Raw genomic sequence first — 26,310 nt, 5'->3', positions numbered from 1 at the left:
AATAACTCGCTCTTTACGCAATTTTTTTTAGTACTTTCAAAAGACTTCTTTATTCTAATTAAATGACCTTTGTGATTCAGGGGTCATTCGTAAGGAACTGGAACAAAAGTTAAACTTTAGCGTAAAGATCAAGATATTGACGAGGGGGCACACCCCTTCATATACGTAATAATTTCTGTTCGTTTTAAGTTTTAATAGTACTCCTTACTTTCAGTTGAAAAAACTTTTTTTTATTGCTTTTTTATTTGATAGTATAAAAAGGATGAACTGGATTACGAAAATAATAACAAATCACAATAATTCAGTCGACTTAAAAGCACACTTTTCAATCGAGATGTGCACGGTAGTAGCCTATGGTCCGGGCTTTGGTTGTTGATATTTTTTTTTTTTTCTTATTTTTGTAAGAAGTAAATAAGGTTCCTCAGACTCCTATGTTTATGCTATGGCTATATGTTGTAGCTCCAAAAAATTTAGTTGTTTATACTCGCAAGTAATAGCAACTAAATACAACAATGGGTAAAAGTAATGGAGTTACTTGGTTCTCTGGTGATTTTTTCTTTGCTAAATACATATTTAAGATTTTTCTTTTATTATGTTTTAGATGTGGGCAATTCTATTATCACTCAGCGTAGCCTTTTCTCCAAGTTTAGCAGAGGAAATTGAAAGCACAATGGTGGAAACTCCAGATGGCCAAGGGAGATTCTTTTTTGTTCCGAAAACTTTTACAGACCTGATCCTAACAACTACCACCACCTATGGGGGCCTAGAAACGTGGTGCTACACAGTAGTTTCACTTATATCCGTGTTTTCAACGGTCACTGAATCTTCTACGGAAAATATTGGCCAAACTACATTCACTATCAATTCTGTAGGTACTTGCAGAAAGAGACGTTGGGCTTTTGAAGATCCATTTGATGAATCATTAAAAGAGATTTTGTTACCATCGGCTATTGCCGCTAAAGAAGAGAAGACCACAGCTGTTGCGCTTGACAAGTAAGTAAAGAGCTTTATCAGTCATTCCCTAAGTAGCTAGGGGGTTTGTATCAGGATGAAGTCCATATAAATCTGTCTTTTCGTGTAGTAATTTAGCTTTTTCCATAGTATTCGGGAGGAAAAAACTGCACGGGAGGATTGTTGGCATAAATCGACTATACGAAGTGTGCACATACCTGCCGTAGTATATAGAATAATTTTTATTCGTTTAAAGGTTTAATTTTTTTCTTACTTTTAGTTGAATTTTTTACTTTTTATTTAATATCTAAAAGGAATCACTTTATGAATAGGCTGAATTGTTCCAAATGCAATATTTTGTGTTTCTTGAGGTAAGTTCATTCAAAATAATTGTATGTAAATACACAGGGTATATGCTAAGGTAGGCCCTCTCTGGCTAGTTTTCGTTGTACAACAGGAGTCACAGAGAAAAAGAAGAAAAACACTTTTTGATCTCAATTTAACGCTCTTACAGAATGACATAACCATTACCATTGCCAACGCCCGAGCACCACTCCCCTAAAAGGGCCAGATATATCATTAATCTGTATATAATAGTTCCTTTACTTTTTGGGTTTCCTATAAATTTATGCTTATATCTCATGAAAAAATGGTTCAAATTTCAACTTAAAATTGCTTTTAAAACGCTTAAAATCAGCGATTTTGTTAATATAGCCTAGTACTTAATCTGACCTTATTAAAAAGTCAACCTGGCCTTATGGCTTCAGAAGCAAATAGATATGATACCAGGCAGATGTAGGGTATTTTTTTTCAGGTGATTTTAATGCCCCGTTCTGTAGATATAGGGATAGATTGTACACTAGCCTTGATAAACTTGTTGCAGGAGAAGAAAGCAGTATTGGCTACAGACTAGAGAAAATTTTGTTTATATAACAATAAAGTTATAACCAATACAGTATTTAAGCATAAAACGGCTCATAAATTAACACAGTACTCACATGACTGGAAGACGGCTAAACTTATTGACTATTTTATGTAATACCGAAGACTGGCACTATTAAACAGTTCCTGGTAACGAACTGTAGTAAGGAGCGACACGGCTCAATAGTAACCGAAACTCTAAAAAATGGAATTTTGATACCAATAGTTACATCAAAAGAATCGCATTTTAATGCTGATTTTAAATATATCAAGATCAGTTATACCCATCAAAAGTTACGAGCCTAAGAAAATTTGCCTCATTTTAGAAAATAGGGGGAAACACTCCCTAAAAGTCATACAATCTTAACGGAAATCACACCATCAGATTCAGCGTATCAGAGAACCCTATTGTAGAAGTTTCGAGCTCCTATCTATAAAAATGTGGAATTTTGTATTTTTTGCCAGAAGGCAGATCACGGATGCGTGTTTATTTGTTTATTTGTTTTTTGTTTGTTTTTTCCAGGGGTAATCGTATCGACTGAGTGGTCCTAGAATATCGCGAGAGGGCTCATTCTAACGGAAATTAAAAGTTCTAGTGGCCTTTTTAAGTGACCAAAAAAATTTGAGGGCACCTAGGCCCCCTCTCACGCCAATTATTTTCCCAAAGTCAACGGATCAAAATTCTGAAATATCCATTTTACTCAGCGTAGTCGAAAAACCTTATAACTATGTCTTTGGGGACCACTTACTCCCCCACAGTCCCCGTGGGAGGGGCTACAAGTTACAAACTTTGACCAGTGCTTACATATAGTAATGGTTATTGGGAAGTGTACAGACGTTTTCAGGGGGATTTTTTAGTTGAGGGAGGGGTTGAGAAGAGGGGAATATGTTGGGGGATATGTTTGGGGAACTTTCCATCGAGGAATTTGAAATGGGAAAGAAAATTTCCAAGAAGGGAGCGCAGGACTTTCTATCATTATTTAAAAAAAAACACAATGAAAAAATCAATATGAAAAAGTTTTTTCAACTGGAAGTAAGGAGCAGCATTAAAACTTAAAACGAACAGAAATTATTTTGCATGTGAGGGGCTCACCTCCTCCTAATACTTCGCTCTTTACACTAAAGTATTTTTTTTTAATTTCAACTATTTATTCTATGGCTTTGTGATTCTCATATATGTAATAAAAACATGAGAATACAAAAGTTCGTTACGTAAGCTAATTTATAAGTTACGTATATCTTTTACTAATAAAAACATTTGCAAAAAATTAAAAGTTCTAGTTTCCTTTTTAAGTCAAAAAATCAGAGGGCAACTAGGCTTCCTCCCCCGCTTCTTTTTTTCTCAAAATCATTCGATCAAAACTCTGAGAAAGCCATTTAGCCAAAAAGAAAGATACAAATTTGGTTTTAATTATTCCTCTGCGGAGAGCCAAAATCAAAACATGCATTGATTCAAAAACGTTCAGAAATTAAATAAAAAAAAACAACAAGTTTTTTTAACGAGAAGTAAGGAGCGACATTAAAACTTAAAACGAACAGAAATTACTTCGTATAAAAAAGGGGCTGCTTGCTCATCAACGTCCCGCTCTTTACGCTAAAGTTTTTGACTGTTTTAAAAAGTAGAGTTGAGAGAAAGAGCCAAACTTTAGCGTAAAGAGCGGGACGTTGATGAGGAAGAAGCCCCTTTCATATACGAAGTAATTTCTGTTCGTTTTAAGTTTTAATGTCGCTCGCTACTTCTCGTTAACAAAACTTGTTTTTTTTATTATTTAATCAATAAAAGATACTAGGGTAAAATGGAGAACTGTTATTGATGTTGAAAGTGAAGATCATCTTCTAGTAGCGTCTGGGTCTAATCTAAAGGCTGCAATCTGGAAAAAGTACCTAATTTCTTGGAAGATATGATTTTGGTAGACTCCACGATGTTAAATTGAGAGAAATGTTCTAGGAACAATTGAATCCTATATTAGAGAGTCTAAAATTTAACAACATGGAAGGTGGATGGAACAATCTTTGGAAAATAGTTGGTAAAGTTGCTAGTGGTGTCTTAGGGAGGAAAGTTAAAAATAAGGCTGGTAAATTTAATAATAATGGCTCATTTGTAATAAAGCAAATGCGGGGCCTGTATAGGAATTATTTGAGTGATAGATCACATTACAATTAATGGAATGCAAGGAAAGTGGAGACGGAATTAAAATATAAACTAAGGAGGTGTTAAGTGGAAGCCATAGAAAAAATTGTTGAAGATCTGGAGAATACAGAATGGTGGCATAATAGTAAAACGTTGTTCTGACATGTTAATAAATTGAGAGTGAAGAGTCATTTTGGATTTTTCCCAGTAAAACAGTTATTGGTAACGAACTATAAGTAAGGAGTGACCAGCCTCAATAGTAATCAAAACTCTAAAAAAAGGATTTTGATACCAATAAATGCATCAAGAGAATCGGAATTTTATGCTGATTTTAAATATATAAGTTTCATCAAGTTTAGTCCTACCTAAATTTACGAGTCTGAGAAGATTCACCTTATTTTTTGAAAAAAGGGGGAAATACACCTTAAAAGTCATAGAATCTTAATGAAAATGATACCATCAGATCCAACGTGTCAGAGAACCGTACTGTAGAGGTTTCAATCTCCTATGTTTTTTTTCCCAAGGGGTGATCGCATCGGACTATTGGTCCTAGAATTTTGCGAGACGGCTCTTTCAAACAGAATTAAAAGTTCTAGTACCCTTTTTAAGTGACCCAAAAAGTGGAGGACAACTAGGCCCTCTCCAACACTCATTTTTTCCCCGGATCAAAATTTTGGCATATTCATTTTGTTTAACATAGTCGAAATATCTAATAACTATGTCTTTAAGGACGATTTAATCCCCCAGAGTCCCCGGGGAAAGTGCTGCAAGCTAGGAACTTAACCCACTGTTTACATATGTTTACGCTAAAGTTTTTTTTGTAATTCCAGAAGAGTTATTTATTCTAATTAAATAGCTTTTGTGATTCAGGGAGCATTCTTAAGGAATTGGAAAAAAATTTGAACTTTAGCATAATGGGCAAGGTATTGAAGATGGGGCCTCCTCATATTACATATATGACGAAGTTTTCCCCATCGTCAATACCTCACTCTGTTCGCTGACCTTATAATTTTGTAAAATGATGGCAGATATAAACAATAGTTTGTTTGTATCATTTTTCTGGCCAATCTTAGGCTTTAATTCTACCTTAAACAGCTCCATAACTATGATTTTATCAAACAGTTCGTGGTAACGAACTGTAGTAAGGAGCGACCCGGCTCAATAGTAACCAAAACTCTAAAAAATGGAATTTTGATACCAATAGCTACATCAAAAGAATCGCATTTTAATGCTGGTTTTAAATATATAAGTTTCATCAAGTTTAGTCTTACCCATCAAAAGTTACGAGCCTGAGAAAATTTGCGTTATTTTAGAAAACAGGGGGAAACGCCCCCTAAAAGTCATAGAATCTTAACGAAAATCACACCATCAGATTCAGCGTATCAGAGAACCCTACTGTAGAAGTTTCGAGCTCCTATCTACAAAAATGTGGAATTTTGCATTTTTTGCCAGAAGGCAGATCACGGATGCGTGTTTATTTGTTTTTTTGTTTTTTTTTTTTTTTTTTTTTTTTTCCAGGGGTAATCGTATCGACCCAGTTGTCCTAGAATGTTGCAAGAGGGCTCATTCTAACGGAAATGAAAAGTTCTAGTGCCCTTTTTAAGTGACCAAAAAAATTGGAGGGCACCTAGGCCCCCTCCCACGCTAATTATTTTCCCAAAGTCAACGGATCAAAATTCTGAGATAGCCATTTTATTCAGCGTAGTCGAAAAACCTTATAACTATGTCTTTGGGGACGACTTACTCCCCCACAGTCCCCGTGGGAGGGGCAACAAGTTACAAACTTTGACCTGTGCTTACATATAGTAATGGTTATTGGGAAGTATACAGGCGTTTTCAGGAGGATTTTTTTGGTTTGGGGGAGGGGTTGAGAAGAGGGGGATATGCTGGGGGAACTTTCCTTCGAGAATTTGTAATGGGAGAAGAAAATTTCCATGAAGGGAGAGCAGGATTTACTAGCGTTATTTAAAAAAAACAATTAAAAAATAAAAGTGAAAAAGCTTTTTCAGCTGGAAGTAAGGAACAGCAATAAAACTTAAAACAAACAGAAATTATTACCCATATGAGGGGCTCACCTCCTTCTAATACCTCGCTCTTTACGCTAAAGTATTTTCGGTAATTTCAACTACTTATTCTACGGCTTTTGTGATTCAGGGGGTCATTCTTAATGAATTGGGATAAAATTTAAGCTTTAGTGTAAAGAGCGAGGTACTGACGATGGGGCGAATCCCCTCATATATGTAACAAAAACATGAGAATACAAAAGTTCTTTACGTAAGCTAATTTATAAGTTACGTAAATCTTTTACCAATAAAAAGATTCGTAAAAAATTAAAAGTTCTAGTTGCATTTTTAATTAACCAAAAAATCGTGGGGCAACTAGGCTTCGTCCCCCGCTCTTTTTTTCTCAAAATCATTCGATCAAAATTATGAGAAAGCCATTGAGCCAAAACAAAAATATACAAATTTCGTTTTGATTATTCCTCTGCGGAGAGCCAAAATCAAAACATGCATTGATTCAAAAACGTTCAGAAATTAAATTAAAAAAAAACAAGTTTTTTCAACTGAAAGTAAGGAGTGACATCAAAACTTAAAACGCACAGAAATTACTTCGTATATGAAAGAGGCTGCTTCCTCATCAACGCCCCGCTCTTTACGCTAAAGTTTTTTACTGTTTTAGAAAGAAGAATTGAGAGAAAGAGTCAAACTTTAGCGTAAAGAGCGGGGCGTTGATGAGGAAGCAGCCTCTTTCATATACGAAGTAATTTCTGTTCGTTTTAAGTTTTACTGTCGCTCCTTACTTGCAGTTTAAAAAACTTGTTTTTTTATTTAATTTCTGAACGTTTTTGAAGTAATGCATGTTATTATTTTCCAGCTGTACTTTTTAAATTAAAAAAATACTTTAGTGTAAAGAGTGAGGAGTTGCGCAGGGGACAACCTCTTTCATTTACGGAATAATTTTGTTCGCTTTAAGTTTAAATGTCGCTCCTTACTTTCCGTTTAATTTTTTTTTTATTTAATTTCTGAACGTTTTTGAATTAATGCACGTTTTATTTTGTCTCTCCACAATAATTAATTCATGAATAATTAATTATTAATTGTTAGTAATAATTAAGTAAAAAAATTAAGATCAATAATCATCTCAAAATTAACACAAGCAAATATTATCATAAATCAAAGTGTAGCTAATTTCACGTGTAAAGCTTAGAGTATTAAGATGAAAAGGGTGTCAAATGCACACATCAACAATATTTTTGGAACGGCTTAACGTGTCAAGGCGAAATTTCCGGGGCATCATGAAAGTGATGTTCAACTGAACAAATATGCACAATCTAATTTCAGGCATGTGGTCAATTTTCGGGGTGATTTTTGGAGCTTCCATCTGTATGTTCGCCATAGATTGGCCCAAAGTTGAAATATTTAAACTTTTATATCTAAACTGACCTACCAAATAATGCTAGTAAATCCTGCTCTCCCTTCATGGAAATTTTCTTCTCCCATTACAAATTCTCGAAGGAAAGTTCCCCCAGCATATCCCCCTCTTCTCAACCCCTCCCCCAAACCAAAAAAATCCTCCTGAAAACGCCTGTATACTTCCCAATAACCATTACTATATGTAAGCACAGGTCAAAGTTTGTAACTTGTTGCCCCTCCCACGGGGACTGTGGGGGAGTAAGTCGTCCCCAAAGACATAGTTATAAGGTTTTTCGACTACGCTGAATAAAATGGCTATCTCAGAATTTTGATCCGTTGACTTTGGGAAAATAATTAGCGTGGGAGGGGGCCTAGGTGCCCTCCAATTTTTTTGGTCACTTAAAAAGGGCACTAGAACTTTTCATTTCCGTTAGAATGAGCCCTCTTGCAACATTCTAGGACAACTGGGTCGATACGATCACCCCTGGGGAAAAAAAAAAACAAAAAAAAAACAAAAAAACAAATAAACACGCATCCGTGATCTGCCTTCTGGCAAAAAATGCAAAATTCCACATTTTTGTAGATAGGAGCTCGAAACTTCTACAATAGGGTTCTCTGATACGCTGAATCTGATGGCGTGATTTTCGTTAAGATTCTATGACTTTTAGGGGGCGTTTCCCCCTATTTTCTAAAATAACGCAAATTTTCTCAGGCTCGTAACTTTTGATGGGTAAGACTAAACTTGATGAAACTTATATATTTAAAACCAGCATTGAAATGCGATTCTTTTGATATAGCTATTGGTATCAAAATTCCATTTTTTAGAGTTTTGGTTACTATTGAGCCGGGTCGCTCCTTCAACGCTTCAAAAACCCTACTGTAGAGGTTTCAAGCTCCTATCTGCAAAAATGTGGAATTCTGAATTTTTTTGTCAGATGAAAGATCATGGGTACGTGTTTATTTGGTATGTTTTTTCCCCAGAGGTGATCGTATCGACTAAATGGTCTTAACAAGTTGTGAGAGGACTCATTCGAATGTATAGTAAAAGTTCTAGTGCCCTTTTTAAGTGACCAAAAAAATTGGAAGGCAACTAGGCCCCCTCCAATACTCATTTTTCCCAAGGTTACCGGATAAAAATTTGAGATAGGCGTTTTGTTCAGCATAGTTGAAAAATTAATAACAATGTCTATGAGGACGACTTAAACTCCCTGAGTTCGCGGGCGAAGGGCTGCAAGTTATGAACTTTGCTCATTATTTACATATAGTATTGATTATTGGGAAGCATATAGACGTTTTCAGGGGATTTTTTCTGATGGGGGGGGGGGGGTCGGGAGGAGAGGGCTACGTGGGAGGATCTTTCCATGGAGAAATTATTCATAGGGGAAGAGAATTTTCCATGAAGAGGGTGCCGGATTTCCCAGCATTATTTTAAGAACGATCAGATATTAAAAAAAACATGTTATTTTAACGGAAATTAAGGAGCATTATTAAAGCTTGAAAAGAAATAAAATTATTACGTATATGAGGGGGTGTACCCCTCGTCAATAACTCGCTCTTTACGCAATTTTTTTTAGTACTTTCAAAAGACTTCTTTATTCTAATTAAATGACCTTTGTGATTCAGGGGTCATTCGTAAGGAACTGGAACAAAAGTTAAACTTTAGCGTAAAGATCAAGATATTGACGAGGGGGCACACCCCTTCATATACGTAATAATTTCTGTTCGTTTTAAGTTTTAATAGTACTCCTTACTTTCAGTTGAAAAAACTTTTTTTTATTGCTTTTTTATTTGATAGTATAAAAAGGATGAACTGGATTACGAAAATAATCACAAATCACAATAATTCAGTCGACTTAAAAGCACACTTTTCAATCGAGATGTGCACGGTAGTAGCCTATGGTCCGGGCTTTGGTTGTTGATATTTTTTTTTTTTTCTTATTTTTGTAAGAAGTAAATAAGGTTCCTCAGACTCCTATGTTTATGCTATGGCTATATGTTGTAGCTCCAAAAAATTTAGTTGTTTATACTCGCAAGTAATAGCAACTAAATACAACAATGGGTAAAAGTAATGGAGTTACTTGGTTCTCTGGTGATTTTTTCTTTGCTAAATACATATTTAAGATTTTTCTTTTATTATGTTTTAGATGTGGGCAATTCTATTATCACTCAGCGTAGCCTTTTCTCCAAGTTTAGCAGAGGAAATTGAAAGCACAATGGTGGAAACTCCAGATGGCCAAGGGAGATTCTTTTTTGTTCCGAAAACTTTTACAGACCTGATCCTAACAACTACCACCACCTATGGGGGCCTAGAAACGTGGTGCTACACAGTAGTTTCACTTATATCCGTGTTTTCAACGGTCACTGAATCTTCTACGGAAAATATTGGCCAAACTACATTCACTATCAATTCTGTAGGTACTTGCAGAAAGAGACGTTGGGCTTTTGAAGATCCATTTGATGAATCATTAAAAGAGATTTTGTTACCATCGGCTATTGCCGCTAAAGAAGAGAAGACCACAGCTGTTGCGCTTGACAAGTAAGTAAAGAGCTTTATCAGTCATTCCCTAAGTAGCTAGGGGGTTTGTATCAGGATGAAGTCCATATAAATCTGTCTTTTCGTGTAGTAATTTAGCTTTTTCCATAGTATTCGGGAGGAAAAAACTGCACGGGAGGATTGTTGGCATAAATCGACTATACGAAGTGTGCACATACCTGCCGTAGTATATAGAATAATTTTTATTCGTTTAAAGGTTTAATTTTTTTCTTACTTTTAGTTGAATTTTTTACTTTTTATTTAATATCTAAAAGGAATCACTTTATGAATAGGCTGAATTGTTCCAAATGCAATATTTTGTGTTTCTTGAGGTAAGTTCATTCAAAATAATTGTATGTAAATACACAGGGTATATGCTAAGGTAGGCCCTCTCTGGCTAGTTTTCGTTGTACAACAGGAGTCACAGAGAAAAAGAAGAAAAACACTTTTTGATCTCAATTTAACGCTCTTACAGAATGACATAACCATTACCATTGCCAACGCCCGAGCACCACTCCCCTAAAAGGGCCAGATATATCATTAATCTGTATATAATAGTTCCTTTACTTTTTGGGTTTCCTATAAATTTATGCTTATATCTCATGAAAAAATGGTTCAAATTTCAACTTAAAATTGCTTTTAAAACGCTTAAAATCAGCGATTTTGTTAATATAGCCTAGTACTTAATCTGACCTTATTAAAAAGTCAACCTGGCCTTATGGCTTCAGAAGCAAATAGATATGATACCAGGCAGATGTAGGGTATTTTTTTTCAGGTGATTTTAATGCCCCGTTCTGTAGATATAGGGATAGATTGTACACTAGCCTTGATAAACTTGTTGCAGGAGAAGAAAGCAGTATTGGCTACAGACTAGAGAAAATTTTGTTTATATAACAATAAAGTTATAACCAATACAGTATTTAAGCATAAAACGGCTCATAAATTAACACAGTACTCACATGACTGGAAGACGGCTAAACTTATTGACTATTTTATGTAATACCGAAGACTGGCACTATTAAACAGTTCCTGGTAACGAACTGTAGTAAGGAGCGACACGGCTCAATAGTAACCGAAACTCTAAAAAATGGAATTTTGATACCAATAGTTACATCAAAAGAATCGCATTTTAATGCTGATTTTAAATATATCAAGATCAGTTATACCCATCAAAAGTTACGAGCCTAAGAAAATTTGCCTCATTTTAGAAAATAGGGGGAAACACTCCCTAAAAGTCATACAATCTTAACGAAAATCACACCATCAGATTCAGCGTATCAGAGAACCCTATTGTAGAAGTTTCGAGCTCCTATCTATAAAAATGTGGAATTTTGTATTTTTTGCCAGAAGGCAGATCACGGATGCGTGTTTATTTGTTTATTTGTTTTTTGTTTGTTTTTTCCAGGGGTAATCGTATCGACTGAGTGGTCCTAGAATATCGCGAGAGGGCTCATTCTAACGGAAATTAAAAGTTCTAGTGGCCTTTTTAAGTGACCAAAAAAATTTGAGGGCACCTAGGCCCCCTCTCACGCCAATTATTTTCCCAAAGTCAACGGATCAAAATTCTGAAATATCCATTTTACTCAGCGTAGTCGAAAAACCTTATAACTATGTCTTTGGGGACCACTTACTCCCCCACAGTCCCCGTGGGAGGGGCTACAAGTTACAAACTTTGACCAGTGCTTACATATAGTAATGGTTATTGGGAAGTGTACAGACGTTTTCAGGGGGATTTTTTAGTTGAGGGAGGGGTTGAGAAGAGGGGAATATGTTGGGGGATATGTTTGGGGAACTTTCCATCGAGGAATTTGAAATGGGAAAGAAAATTTCCAAGAAGGGAGCGCAGGACTTTCTATCATTATTTAAAAAAAAAACACAATGAAAAAATCAATATGAAAAAGTTTTTTCAACTGGAAGTAAGGAGCAGCATTAAAACTTAAAACGAACAGAAATTATTTTGCATGTGAGGGGCTCACCTCCTCCTAATACTTCGCTCTTTACACTAAAGTATTTTTTTTTAATTTCAACTATTTATTCTATGGCTTTGTGATTCTCATATATGTAATAAAAACATGAGAATACAAAAGTTCGTTACGTAAGCTAATTTATAAGTTACGTATATCTTTTACTAATAAAAACATTTGCAAAAAATTAAAAGTTCTAGTTTCCTTTTTAAGTCAAAAAATCAGAGGGCAACTAGGCTTCCTCCCCCGCTTCTTTTTTTCTCAAAATCATTCGATCAAAACTCTGAGAAAGCCATTTAGCCAAAAAGAAAGATACAAATTTGGTTTTAATTATTCCTCTGCGGAGAGCCAAAATCAAAACATGCATTGATTCAAAAACGTTCAGAAATTAAATAAAAAAAAACAACAAGTTTTTTTAACGAGAAGTAAGGAGCGACATTAAAACTTAAAACGAACAGAAATTACTTCGTATATGAAAGGGGCTGCTTGCTCATCAACGTCCCGCTCTTTACGCTAAAGTTTTTGACTGTTTTAAAAAGTAGAGTTGAGAGAAAGAGCCAAACTTTAGCGTAAAGAGCGGGACGCTGATGAGGAAGCAGCCCCTTTCATATACGAAGTAATTTCTGTTCGTTTTAAGTTTTAATGTCGCTCGCTACTTCTCGTTAACAAAACTTGTTTTTTTTATTATTTAATCAATAAAAGATACTAGGGTAAAATGGAGAACTGTTATTGATGTTGAAAGTGAAGATCATCTTCTAGTAGCGTCTGGGTCTAATCTAAAGGCTGCAATCTGGAAAAAGTACCTAATTTCTTGGAAGATATGATTTTGGTAGACTCCACGATGTTAAATTGAGAGAAATGTTCTAGGAACAATTGAATCCTATATTAGAGAGTCTAAAATTTAACAACATGGAAGGTGGATGGAACAATCTTTGGAAAATAGTTGGTAAAGTTGCTAGTGGTGTCTTAGGGAGGAAAGTTAAAAATAAGGCTGGTAAATTTAATAATAATGGCTCATTTGTAATAAAGCAAATGCGGGGCCTGTATAGGAATTATTTGAGTGATAGATCACATGACAATTAATGGAATGCAAGGAAAGTGGAGAAGGAATTAAAATATAAACTAAGGAGGTGTCAAGTGGAAGCCATAGAAAAAATTGTTGAAGATCTGGAGAATACAGAATGGTGGCATAATAGTAAAACGTTGTTCTGACATGTTAATAAATTGAGAGTGAAGAGTCATTTTGGATTTTTCCCAGTAAAACAGTTATTGGTAACGAACTATAAGTAAGGAGTGACCAGCCTCAATAGTAATCAAAACTCTAAAAAAAGGATTTTGATACCAATAAATGCATCAAGAGAATCGGAATTTTATGCTGATTTTAAATATATAAGTTTCATCAAGTTTAGTCCTACCTAAATTTACGAGTCTGAGAAGATTCACCTTATTTTTTGAAAAAAGGGGGAAATACACCTTAAAAGTCATAGAATCTTAATGAAAATGATACCATCAGATCCAACGTGTCAGAGAACCGTACTGTAGAGGTTTCAATCTCCTATGTTTTTTTTCCCAAGGGGTGATCGCATCGGACTATTGGTCCTAGAATTTTGCGAGACGGCTCTTTCAAACAGAATTAAAAGTTCTAGTACCCTTTTTAAGTGACCCAAAAAGTGGAGGACAACTAGGCCCTCTCCAACACTCATTTTTTCCCAAGGTCACCGGATCAAAATTTTGGCATATTCATTTTGTTTAACATAGTCGAAATATCTAATAACTATGTCTTTAAGGACGATTTAATCCCCCAGAGTCCCCGGGGAAAGTGCTGCAAGCTAGGAACTTAACCCACTGTTTACATATGTTTACGCTAAAGTTTTTTTTGTAATTCCAGAAGAGTTATTTATTCTAATTAAATAGCTTTTGTGATTCAGGGAGCATTCTTAAGGAATTGGAAAAAAATTTGAACTTTAGCATAATGGGCAAGGTATTGAAGATGGGGCCTCCTCATATTACATATATGACGAAGTTTTCCCCATCGTCAATACCTCACTCTGTTCGCTGACCTTATAATTTTGTAAAATGATGGCAGATATAAACAATAGTTTGTTTGTATCATTTTTCTGGCCAATCTTAGGCTTTAATTCTACCTTAAACAGCTCCATAACTATGATTTTATCAAACAGTTCGTGGTAACGAACTGTAGTAAGGAGCGACCAGGCTTAATAGTAACCGAAACTCTAGAAAATGGAAATTTGATACCATTAGTTACATCAAAAGAATGGCATTTTAATGATGATTTTGAATATATAAGTATCATCAAGATTAGTCTTACCCATCAAAAGTTACGAGCCTGAGAAAATTTGCCTTATTTTAGAAAATAGGGGGAAACAACCCCTAAAAGTCATACGATCCTAACGAAAATTACACCATCAGATTCAGCGTATCAGAAAACCTTATTGTAGAAGTTTCAAGCCCCTATCTACAAAAATTTGGTATTTCGCATTTTTTGCCAGAAGACAAATCACGGATGCGTGTTTATTTGTTTTTTTTTGTTTTTTCTCCGAGGGGTGATCGTATCGACTCAGTGGTCCTAGAATGTCGCGAAAGGGAAATCAAAGTGGTCCTAGAATGTCATTCTAACGGAATTCAAAAGTTCTAGTGCCATTTTTAAGTGATTTTAAATATATAAGTTTCATCAAAATCAGTTATACCCATCAAAAGTTACGAGCCTGAGAAAATTTGCCTCATTTTAAAAAATAGGGGAAAACACTCCCTAAAAGTCATACAATTTTAACGAAAATCACACCATCAGATTCAGAATATCAGAGAACCTTATTGTAGAAGTTTCAAGCCCCTATCTACACAAATGTGGAATTTCGCATTTTTCGCCAGAAGACAAATCACGGATGCGTGTTTATTTGTTGTTTTTTTTTTCCCAGGGATGATCGTATCGACTGAGTGGTCCTAGAATGTCGCGAAAGGGCTCATTCTAACGGATATTAAAAGTTCTACTGCCATTTTTAAGTGACCAAAAAAATTGGAGGGCACCTAGGCCCCCTCCCATTTTCTTCCCAAAGTCACCGGATCAAAATTATGAGATAGCCATTTTTCTAACCATAGTCGACAACCCAATAATTATGTCTTTGGCGAAGACTTACTCCCCCGTAGTCCCCGTTGGAGGGGCTGCAAGTTACAAATTTTGACCTGTGTTTACATATAATAATGGTTACTGGGAAGTGTACAGACGTTTTCAGGGGGATTTTTTTTGGTTTGGGGTGGGGGGAAATTTGAGGGAGGAGGGTTACCGGGGAGGATCTTTTCATTGAGGAACTTCTCATGGGGGAAGACACTTTCAATGGAGGGGGCGCAGGATGTTCTAGCATTATTTAAAAAAACAATGAAAAAATAAATATGAAAAAATTTTTTCTACTGAAAGTGAGAAGCAGCATTAAAACTTAAAACAAACCGAAATTATTACGCATATGAGGGGCTTACCTCCTCGTAATACCCCGCTCTTTACGCTAAAGTATTTTCAGTAATTTCAACTATTTAGTCTACGGCCTTTGTGATTCAGGGGTCATTCTTAAGGAATTGCGACAAATTGAAGCTTTAATGTAAAGAGCGAGGTATCGACAAGGAATGAGCCCCCTCATACACGCAATAAAAACATACGAATATAGAAGTTCGCTACGTAATTTAATTTGTAAGTTACGTATTTTTTTACTTATGAAAACGTTTGCAAAAAATTATCAGTTATAGTTGCCTTTTTAAGTAATCAAAAAATTGGAGGGCAACTAGGCCTCCTCCCTCGCTCCTTTTTTCTCAAAATCTTCCGATTAAAACTATGAAAAAGCCATTTAGCCCCAAAAAATTAATATGAAAATTTCCTTTTAATTATTTACATGCGGAGAGCCAAGATCAAACCATGCATTAATTCGAAAACGTTCAGAAATTTAAAAAAAAACTTTTTTAAATGAAAGTAAGGAGCGACATTAAAACTTAGAACAAACAGTAATTACTCCGTATTTGAAAGGGGCCTTTCCTCCAAAACGCCCCGCTCTTTACGCTAGAGTTTTTTACTGTTCTTAAAAATTGAGCTAAGAGAAAGAGTCAAACTTTAGCGTAAAGAGCGAGGCTTTGAGGAGGAAAAGCCCCTTTCAAATACGGAGTAATTTCTGTTCGTTTTAAGTTTTAATGTCTCTCCTTACTTTCATTTAAAAAAAACTTGTTTTTTTGTTTATGTGATAATAAACCAAATATATTTAATGTGTTTGGCATGTGGTAGTTATTAAATAAAAAATAACAAGTTTTTTCCAGCTGAAAGTAAGGAATAACATTAAAACTTAAAACGAACATAAATTATTACGTACATCTTTTAAAGATCTTCTCTTTCATTCATTTCAGTCATTTGAGAATTGCTCAACTTCTGACTCTCATTTTCATAAAGATAATTTCGACCTCTTTTACCGTTTTGTCGCAAATTAGTACCACAAATATCGGTAATTTATGTTACGCGGGAGAATCTTTCCCGCGGGGGAAGGCAGATTTCCATGGAGGGAGATCTGGATTTTCAAACATTATCTAAGAAAAACGTTCAGAAATTAAATAAAAAAAAACCTTTTTAACTGAAATTAAATAGCGACATTAAAACTTAAAACAAACAGAATTATTCTGTATATTAAAAGAGCTATCCCCCCCAGAACGCCCCGCTCTTTACGCTAAAGTTTGACTCTTTGAACCAACTCTACTTTTTAAAACAATGAAAACTTTAGCTTAAAGAGCGGGGCGTTGAGGAGGGGACAGACCCTTTCATATACAGAATAATTTCTGTTCGTTTTAAGTTTTAATATTGTTCATTACTTTCAGTTATAAAAAAAACTTTTTTTTTTTATTTAGTTCAAGATAGGAACGGGACCACAATTAGTGATAGAAAAATGTAAAAGAGAAATTAGCAGAGCATTGATATTACCATAAAATATACAAGGCAGAATGAAAAATTTTGTAACATTTAGGATTTGAAGGAAGATTTATTTTGTAAGGAAAAATTAGTAGCAGCACTAAAAAGAATTAAAAACAATAAGGCCTCAGGTGGTAATAGTTTGGTAAATAATTTTTTTAAACTTGGTGATTATAAGGTTAGAAATAAATCAATGAGAATTATACATTTTGAAACAGAGAAAGTACCTAGCGATTTTAGGACAACTCTAATTAAAGTCCACCATAATAAAGGTGATAAGAATGAGTGGTATTATAGTGGTAATTTATGGTAATAATAGGGGCACTAGACGGGTCTGTGCAGGATGGAAATTACTTTGCATCATGAAACTTTTTTGATTTAGAGGAGCTGTAGATAAACTCTAAGAGAAGAAAATAGCACTATTTAGGAAAGTGTATTGATCAAATTTTCACTCTTTGAATAATAATTGAGAAATGCAAGATTCACCTAACTCCTCCAGTCTTTGGTTTGTATGGATTATGAGCAAGTGTTTGACTCAGCTGATAGATTAGTTACAGCAAAGGTATGATATACCACATAAATAAGTTAAAATAAGTTTTATGTACGAAATTAACATTGCTACAAGAACAACATGTTATTCTTCATTCTAGCTAGTTGTGACTTGTGACTAGTACGTAAAAATGGTACGTAAGCGTACGAGAATAAAATTGCGGCGTTTCAGGGACAAAAGGTTAGTAGGTTTGTTCTGAATAGGGACTTCTTACTATTGAGAAATAAATTTCATTAGTACAAATTTTAAAAATGCAAAGCTCCAAAAGATTAGCAGAAAAAAAGACAGTGAAAATTGGAATTAAGCTTGTCTGCAAAGTCTTTCGGTCGTTAGCAACACGTCTGTCGAAATATTTGAGTAATGGAGAAAGAGAATAGCTAACACCGAAAACAAGAAGAACAATAGGGAATTTTTTAAGATAGTGGGAAACAAATTAGAATGAATATTTCGGCCCTATGTCCAAGGGCCGTCCTCAGCAATACAAATAAGAAAAAACAACTTACGAGAGGATAAAATCAATAAAACTAAAATGAACAATTTTTCAAAACAGGCCCAGCATCCTTACCTTACCTGTTTTTATATCATTTTCTTTCATTTCATTGAATTGCTTCGTTTCATAACAATTTATTTTTCAGTCCTGGTTGAACTTCGCTGAGGTAAGAATGCTAGGACTGTTTGGAAAAATTGTTCATTCAGTTTGATTGATTTTATCCTCTCGTAAGTTGATTTTTCTTATTTGTATTGCAGAGGACGGTCCTTGAACATAGGGCCGAAATATTCATTCTAATTTGTTTCCAACTGTCTTAAAAAATTCCCTATTGTTCTTCTTGTTTTTGGTGTTTGTGATGGAAAGGCAGTGTGGTCTTCGTCATTGTTTAAGAGGAAAGCTAGTTGTGACTTGTGACTAGTACGTAGAAATTGTACGTAAAGGTACGAGAATAACATTGCTACGTTTCAGGGAAGAAAGTTTAGTAGGTTATTTCGTTTTGAATACGGACTTCAGCAGGGCTGCGTTCTATCCTTATTATATGTATATCTCTAATAGATTTTATTCTATGGAGCACTTCGAAGGCAATGGACTAACTGTAGAAATGAAGATCTTCTAGACTTTGCTTATCATCATGGTTTAAGCATCCTAGATGAAAGTATTAACAAATTGAATGAATCTTTGGCATTTTGAAGAGTTCAAGTTGCAAGAATATTTTTGAAAATAATATTAAGAAGACCAATTTTCTAAGAGTATTGATAAGTGAAGATGAAGAGGTGACGATGGGTAACAAGAAGATTTGTCACGTGAGAAGCTTCAATTCAATTCAATTTATTCAAATAAAACTACAATATAACACCAATAATAATAAAGATCCTGGAAGCGAACTTGTTGAGGACGATTCACTTATCTAGGTATTCCTATTAGTAAGGACAATGGGTGCACTCAAAATGTTATAAGTGTATTAACCAAGCTGCGGGGTGTTTTTTTTTTTCACAAATAAAAAATTAGTTTGGAGGAATAGGACGGTACTAAATCAGCAAACCAAGTTTAGAATATTGAAAGCTAAAAAATGATGAAAGTACTCAAGTATGTTTTAAAGCGTGGGTACATTGAAAGTAGGTGAAAGACTTTCTTAATGTTTTTTAGAGAAATTGCCAACGTTTTTTTTTGTCTCTTGTACCCCTGATTGACCGTATTTCAAACGGTAAACTTAACAGGAAATAAGGTTTTATCTTAGGTTCTGGGCTAAATTGAGAGAAAGGTTGAGACAGCTTGGAAATTTTCCGTGGAAAGAAGATGACAGATTGTCAAAGATAGTCCTTGTCAGCCACCAATTTATTGCCAAACAAAGATTATGTCGTCCACGATTAGAATATAAGGATATAGTAGGAAAAGATTTAAGGGGATACCTTCTGTTTGTTTTAAATGATCATGGACACCTGCGGGGTGTTTTTTTTTTTTTTTTTCACAAATAAAAAATTAGTTTGGAGGAATAGGACGGTACTAAATCAGCAAACCAAGTTTAGAATATTGAAAGCTTAAAAATGATGAAAGTACTCAAGTATGTTTTAAAGCGTGGGTACATTGAAAGTAGGTGAAAGACTTTCTTAATGTTTTTTAGAGAAATTGCCAACGTTTTTTTTTGTCTCTTGTACCCCTGATTGACCGTATTTCAAACGGTAAACTTAACAGGAAATAAGGTTTTATCTTAGGTTCTGGGCTAAATTGAGAGAAAGGTTGAGACAGCTTGGAAATTTTCCGTGGAAAGAAGATGACAGATTGTCAAAGATAGTCCTTGTCAGCCACCAATTTATTGCCAAACAAAGATTATGTCGTCCACGAATAGAATATAAGGATATAGTAGGAAAAGATTTAAGGGGATACCTTCTGTTTGTTTTAAATGATCATGGAAGTTCTTATCATCATTTATCAATTATTGCCATACTTTTAATATTTTAACCAATATACCAAATTATTTGATTATACTAAAATCAAATTTATTCTTTTTGCGCATTTTATTTGTCTAGAAACTTTGTTTTCTTATAACATAAGCTTGTTTGAAGCAGCAAAAATTTGAAAGTTATTTAAGATCATTCGAAAAAAGGCCAGATTTGAAGGGAAATTGGTTAAAAGATCACCAAATTGTGTGAAATTGCTACACAAATGTTAATAGTGGTTTTAATTTGAATAACTATGACCCAAGTTAGGTCATTCGTCTTCTACAGCAAGCCCTTGGATCTTGGACTTCAAACTTTTAAACTGTATTTACTATGTTAGATTAGAATCATCAATAAATATTTTTTTAAATCATATCTATTTAATTATTTACTATGTTTTCTTACAGAGCAGACCATGAGATAGTTGCAGAGATTGAAAGTTCGCAAGAATTAACTGAAAAACTGGCGAGGGTAGGCTTAAGCTTGATTCAAAGAGTTACCCAAACCCTGACACTGGTCTCCAGTATCATCACGACCACACGGTTCAGATCAATTACTTTGACATGTACTCCGATGGATCTTGGAATCAACGCCTGTTAAGCTACCTGTTGACTATCTATAATTGTTGCTATACCTGTAATAAATATAGTTACATCATTTTACATTTTTTTTTTGTATAGTAAGTTTGTTCTTTAATGGAAAAATCGAAGTCATAGTTGCAAAAAATTACAAAGTCTGCACGAATCAATCAAGCTTTCATACAAATGTCATTCTAAAGCAAATTGAGTTCTATTCCGACTGTTATTTAACAAAATTAAAAACAGTAATAATAATTTATTGTTTTGTTTTGTTAATAAAGAGATTTTCAAGGTATAAAACGTTATGAATGAAGTTTAAGCGTCTCTAAATTGATTTTAATTCAAGTTCCAACTACATCGAATTTTGCTAGTCAATGTAGCCTGATTTAACAAATTCCAAAAACATTATATTTTTTTAATTTAGTATTATTTATTTTCACTAATTGACACCATTTAATAATGATAACGTTGTGAAACATGCCAAGAGTTGTGGTAGATACACACTGAAACTCCAAAGTTATCTTTTAGAGTAATTGAGGTTGCTTCAAGTTTCTGCCGCTAAATCTTGAAAAATAAATGTTATTTCTGGTTAATATTAAATAAAACATAAGTTTTTCTACTGAAAGTAAGGACCAATATTAAAACTTAAAGCGAACAGAAATTATTCCGTACATGACAAGGGGTTCCTCTTCTCTTTATCGCTCTCTTCACGCTAAAGTGTTTTAGTGCTTTTAAAAGTGCTTTTATCAAACAGTTCGTGGTAAAGAACTGTATTAAAAAATGGAATTTTGATACCAATAGCTATAACAAAAAATCGCATTTTAATGCTAATTTTAAATATATAACTTTCATCAAGATTGGTCTTACCTATCAAGAGTTACGAGCCTGAGAAAATTTGCCTCATTTTAGAAAATAGGGGGAAGCACCCCCTAAAAGTCATACAATCTTAACGAAAATCACAACATCAGATTCAGCGTATCCGAGAACCTTATTGTAGAAGTCTCAAGCTCCTATCTACAAAAATGTGGAATTTCGCATTTTTTGCCAGAAGACAAATCACGGATGCGTGTTTATTTGTTTTTTTGTTTTGTTTCTTTTGTTGTTTTTTCCCAGGGGTGATCGTATCAACCCAGTGGTCCTAAAGTGTCGCGAGAGGGCTCATTCTAACGGAAATTAAAAGTTCTATTGTCCTTTTTAAGCGGCCAAAAAAAATCGAGGGCACCTAGGCCCTCTCCCACGCTCATGTTTTCCCCAAAGTCACCGGATCAAAATTCTGAGATAGTCATTTTATTCAACATAGTCGAAAAACCTAATAACTATGTATTTGGGGACGACTTACTCCCCCACAGTCCTCGTGGGAGGGTTTGCAAGTTACAAACTTTGACCTGTGTTTACATATAGTAATGGTTACTGGGAAGTGTACGGACGTTATCAGGGTTTTTTTTTGGTTTGGGAGGGAGAGTTGAGGTGGGGGCGGGTTATGTGGGAGGATGTTTCCATGGAAAAACTTCTCATGGGGGAAGAGACTTTCAATGAAGGGGGCACAGGATTTTTTAGCATTATTTAAAAAAAATACAGTGAAAAACAAGTATGAGAAGTTTTTTTCTACTGAAAGTGAGGAGCAGCATTAAAACTTAAAACGAGCAGAAATTATTGCGCATATAAGGGGTTTACCTCCTCGTAATACGAATATAGAAGTTCGTTATGTAAGTTAATTCGTAAATTACGTATATTTTTTTTACTTATGAAAATGTTCGTAAGAAAATTAAAAGTTCTAGTTGCCTTTTTAAGTAATCAAAAAAATTGGATGGCAACTAGGCTTCCTCCCTCTCTATTTTTTTTCCTCAAAATTTTCCTATTAAAACTATGAGAAAGCCATTTAGCCAAAAAAAAATAATTAATATGCAAATTTCGTTTTAATTATTTATGTTCGGAGAGCCGAGATCAAAACATGCATTAATTAAAAAACGCCCAGAAAGTAAATGAAAAAAACAAGTTTTTTAAATGAAAGTAAGGAGCGACATTAAAACTTAAAACAAACAGAAATTACTCCGTATTTCGAAGGGGCCTCTCCTCCTCAACGCCCCACTCTTTTCGCTAATTTTTTTTACTGTTTTGAGAAGTAGAGTTAAGAGAAAGAGTCAAACATTAGCGTAAAGAGCGATGCGTTGAGGAGGAAAAGCCCCTTTAATATACGGAGTAATTTCTGTTCGTTTTAAGTTTTAATGTCGCTCCTTACTTTCATTTAAAAAAACTTGTTTTTTTATTTAATCGTTCTTAAAGAATTGGAACAAAAGGTGAAACTTTAGCGCAGAGAGTAGGGTAGTGAGAAGGGTGCAGCCCACCTTATATACGAAATAGCTTATGTTTTTTTAAAGTTTTAATGTTGCTCCATCCTTTCAGCAGAAAAAATACTTTCTTTCAGTTTAATCTAGTTTTTGATCGGTTTTTTAGATAACCCCGGGAAATCCATTTCCCCTTCCATGGAAAATTCTCCCACAAAAATTCCTCCATATAACACTCCTTCCCCGTAAAATCCTTCCCCAGGAAATTCCCACTGGACAATTGCATCCTCGCTACGAATTCACCCTGGCAAATTTCTCTCGGACGGCTCCGCCGGAAAAAATACTCCTTGCCATAATTTCATTTAAAAAAACGCCTTGTTTTTTAATGATGGTTTTTCTTAATCTGATGGTTTTTCTGGTCTTGCTGGAATCCTCCCTGTGTAGAAAATTTTCACCAAAAATCCCTCTGAGGAAAAGCTTTTTCCCGCGGGTAATTTCCCCAAGGTGAATTTGTCTTGCTGATAATTCCTTTAAAGGGAAATTCTCTCGTGGAGACCTCCCAACGTGTAAAATTCCCACGAGAAATGCAACTCCCCTGAAAATTCCCGGGACAATATCTTGGAGCATCACCACATGATAAATAGGGTGGCTAAAAATAAATAAAATTAAGTTCGTATATGAGTTCTGGAAAATTCCACCCGTGTAAAATTTCCCTTGGCAATTTCACCCTCGGAAACTTCCATCCCAATAGGGACTTCTTCCCGTAGAAAATCTAGGTAAAATTCTAAACACCCTTCTTTTGGCTATCTTGGAAAGAAGTTGGGTTAGGAAAATGGAATTTTCAGTAATGAAAATTACTGAAGGCCAAAAACGTAGTACAGGAAATTATGACCAACCAATGGTTTTAACTCTCTTCTGATTTCTAAGTATATAGACATTTGTCTACTTGATAGGTCTATCAAGTCTAACTATTTGACAAAACCGCATTATACCTTAATTTTCAGTTTTCAATTTCTATGACTGTGGTTATAGTTTTGGAAATGAAATTCTTGTCATTTGAGTAGAATTTTAAGCCCTATCAATGTTTTTTTTCTTTTTAAATTTGGAAACTATCGGCATATCTTTGAAATCTCATAAATTGGGATTGAGCACAGCTGGGAATCTAAAACACAATTTTTTTGTGTACTTCATCAAAGAGTTCGTGGTAACGAAATGTAAGTAAGGAGTGACCCGGCTCAATAGTAACCGAAATCCTAAAAATGGATTTTGATACCAATAGATACGTCAAAAGAAAAAGATTTTTATGCTGAATTCAAATAAATATCTTTCATCAAGTTTTGTCCAACCCATTAAAAGTTACGAGCCGGAGAAAATTTGCCTTATTTTAGAAAAAGGGAGAAACAACCCCTAAAAGTCATAGAAACTTAATGAAAATCACACCATTAGATTGAGCATGTCAGAGAAACCTGCTGTAGAGGTTTCAAGCTCCTATCTGCCCACTTGTGGATTTTTGTTGTTTTTTTTTTTTGCCAGAAGAAAGATCACACATGCGTGTTTTTTTGTTTTTGTTTTCCAGGGGTCATCGTATCGACCCAGTTTTCCTAGAATTTCGCAAGAGGGCTCATAAAAACGAAAATTAAAAGCTATAGTCCTCTTTTTAAGTAACCGAAAAACTGGAGGGCAATTAGGTCCCCTCCCAAGCTCATATTTTCCTAAACTCACTGGATCGAAATTTTGAGATAGCCATTTTGTTCAGTATGGTCGAAATATTTAATAACTATGTCTTTAAGGACGATTTAATCCCCAACAGTCCCAACGCGTAGGGTCGCAAGTCATGAACTTTGCCCATTGTTTACATATATTATTTGCTATTGGTAAGCATACAGACGTCTTCAGGGGGGATTGTTTCTGTTGGTGGGGCGGGTAGATTTGGTTACGCGGGAAGATCTTTTCATGGAGGAATTTTTCATGGGGAAAAAGTTTTTTCAACTGCAAGTAAAACTTAAAGAAACAGTAAAACTTAAAACGAACGGAAATTATTGCGTATATGAGGGGTTCGTCCCCTCGTCAATACCTCGCTGTTTCTGCTAAAGTGTTTTAGTAATTTCAAAACAGCTATTTATTCTAATTAAACGGCCTTTGTGATTCAGGGGTCATTCTTAAAGAATTGGAACAAAATTCGAACTTTAGCGTAAAGAGCGAGGTATTGACAAGGGGGTGAACCCTCTCATATTACGTATATGAGAAAGTTCAGCCCCTCGTTAATAACCCGCTCTTTATGCCAAATATGCTAAGTTCGAATTTTGTAAAATAATGGCTGATATAAGCAATAATTTGTTTGCGTTATTTTCCGGTTGGCATTTAATTCTACCTTAAACAGCTTCTTAACTATGATTTTTATGTGATAATAAACCAAGTATATTTTATGTGTTTGGCTTGTTGTTGTTATTAAATAAAGGAAAAACAAGTTTTTTCCAACTAAAAGAAAGGAATATCATTAAAACTTAAAACGAACACAAATTATTAGGTATATCTTTTAAACATCTTGTCTTTCAATCATTTCAGTCATTTGAGAATTGCTGAACTTGTGACTCTTATTTCAATATTAAATAAAAAAAAACTAATTTTTTTAGCTGAAAGTAAGGAGCGACATTAAAACTTAAAACGAACAGAAATTACTCCGTATATAAAATGGGTTGTCCCCTCCGCAATCCCTCGCTCTTTACGCTAAAGCTTTTAATTGTTTTAAAAAGTAGAATTGTGGCAAAGAGTCAAACTTTAGCGTAAAGAGCGAGGGATTGCGGAGGGGACAACCCATTTTATATACGGAGTAATTTCTGTTCGTTTTAAGTTTTAATGTCGCTCTTTACTTTCAGCTAAAAAAATTAGTTTTTTTTATTTAATTTCTGAACGTTTTTGAATTAATGCATGTTTTGTTTTGGCTCTCCGCACATAAATTATTAAAATGAAATTTGTATATTAATTCTTTTTTTGGCTAAATAGCTTTCTCTTAGTTTTAATCAGACGATTTTGAGAAATAAAGGGTGGAGAAGGAGGCCTAGTTGCCCTCCAGTTTTTCGGTTGCTTAAAAAGGCAACTAGAACTTTTAATTTTTAACGAACGTTTTTATTAGTAAAAAATATACGTAACTTATAAATTAGCAACTTACGTAATAAACGTTCATAATCTTATATTTTTATTATGCATACAAGGGGGTTTGTATCCTCGTTAATACCTCGCTCTTTACACTAAATCTTAAGCTTTGTCCTAATTCTTTAAGAATGACCCCTGAATCAGAAAGGCCGTAGAATAAATAGTTGAAATTACTAAAAATACTTTAGCATAAAGAGCGAGGTATTTATCTCCTCCTAAATACCTCGCTCTTTATGCTAAAGTATTTTTAGAACCCCTCATATGTGTAATAATCTCTGTTCGTTTTAAGTTTACATGCTACTCCTTCCTTTCATTTGAAAAAAGTTTTCATGTTTATTTTTCATTGTTTTCTTATAATAATGCTAGAAAATCATGCGCCCTTTTCCATGAATTTTTCTTCCCCCATGACAGATTCCTCCAAAGAAAGATCCTCAAACATAGCCCCCTCCC

At 34.6% G+C, this 26,310-nt stretch overlaps 1 protein-coding gene across 8 annotated transcripts in view; it reads left to right on the top strand.

Annotated features, from left to right (window-relative positions):
* The window catches only part of LOC136025840 (uncharacterized), a 151,500-nt gene extending 130,994 nt beyond the window's left edge, over positions 1–20,506 (top strand). For all 8 annotated transcript variants that reach the window (XM_065701853.1, XM_065701850.1, XM_065701852.1 and 5 more), the window contains 3 exons: positions 602–993; positions 9,561–9,952; positions 20,252–20,506. In XM_065701853.1, coding sequence (XP_065557925.1) covers positions 602–632 — 31 coding nt within the window. In that variant the 3' untranslated portion in view covers positions 633–993; positions 9,561–9,952; positions 20,252–20,506. The remainder of the gene's footprint in view (positions 1–601; positions 994–9,560; positions 9,953–20,251) is intronic.
* The last annotated feature ends 5,804 nt before the right edge of the window (positions 20,507–26,310 follow it).

The sequence above is a fragment of the Artemia franciscana genome, chromosome 4, assembly GCF_032884065.1.
Source record: "Artemia franciscana chromosome 4, ASM3288406v1, whole genome shotgun sequence".
Lineage (NCBI taxonomy): Eukaryota > Metazoa > Arthropoda > Branchiopoda > Anostraca > Artemiidae > Artemia > Artemia franciscana.
Note: the sequence above shows the minus strand (reverse complement) of the source record. Positions and strands in the feature narration are given on the sequence as shown.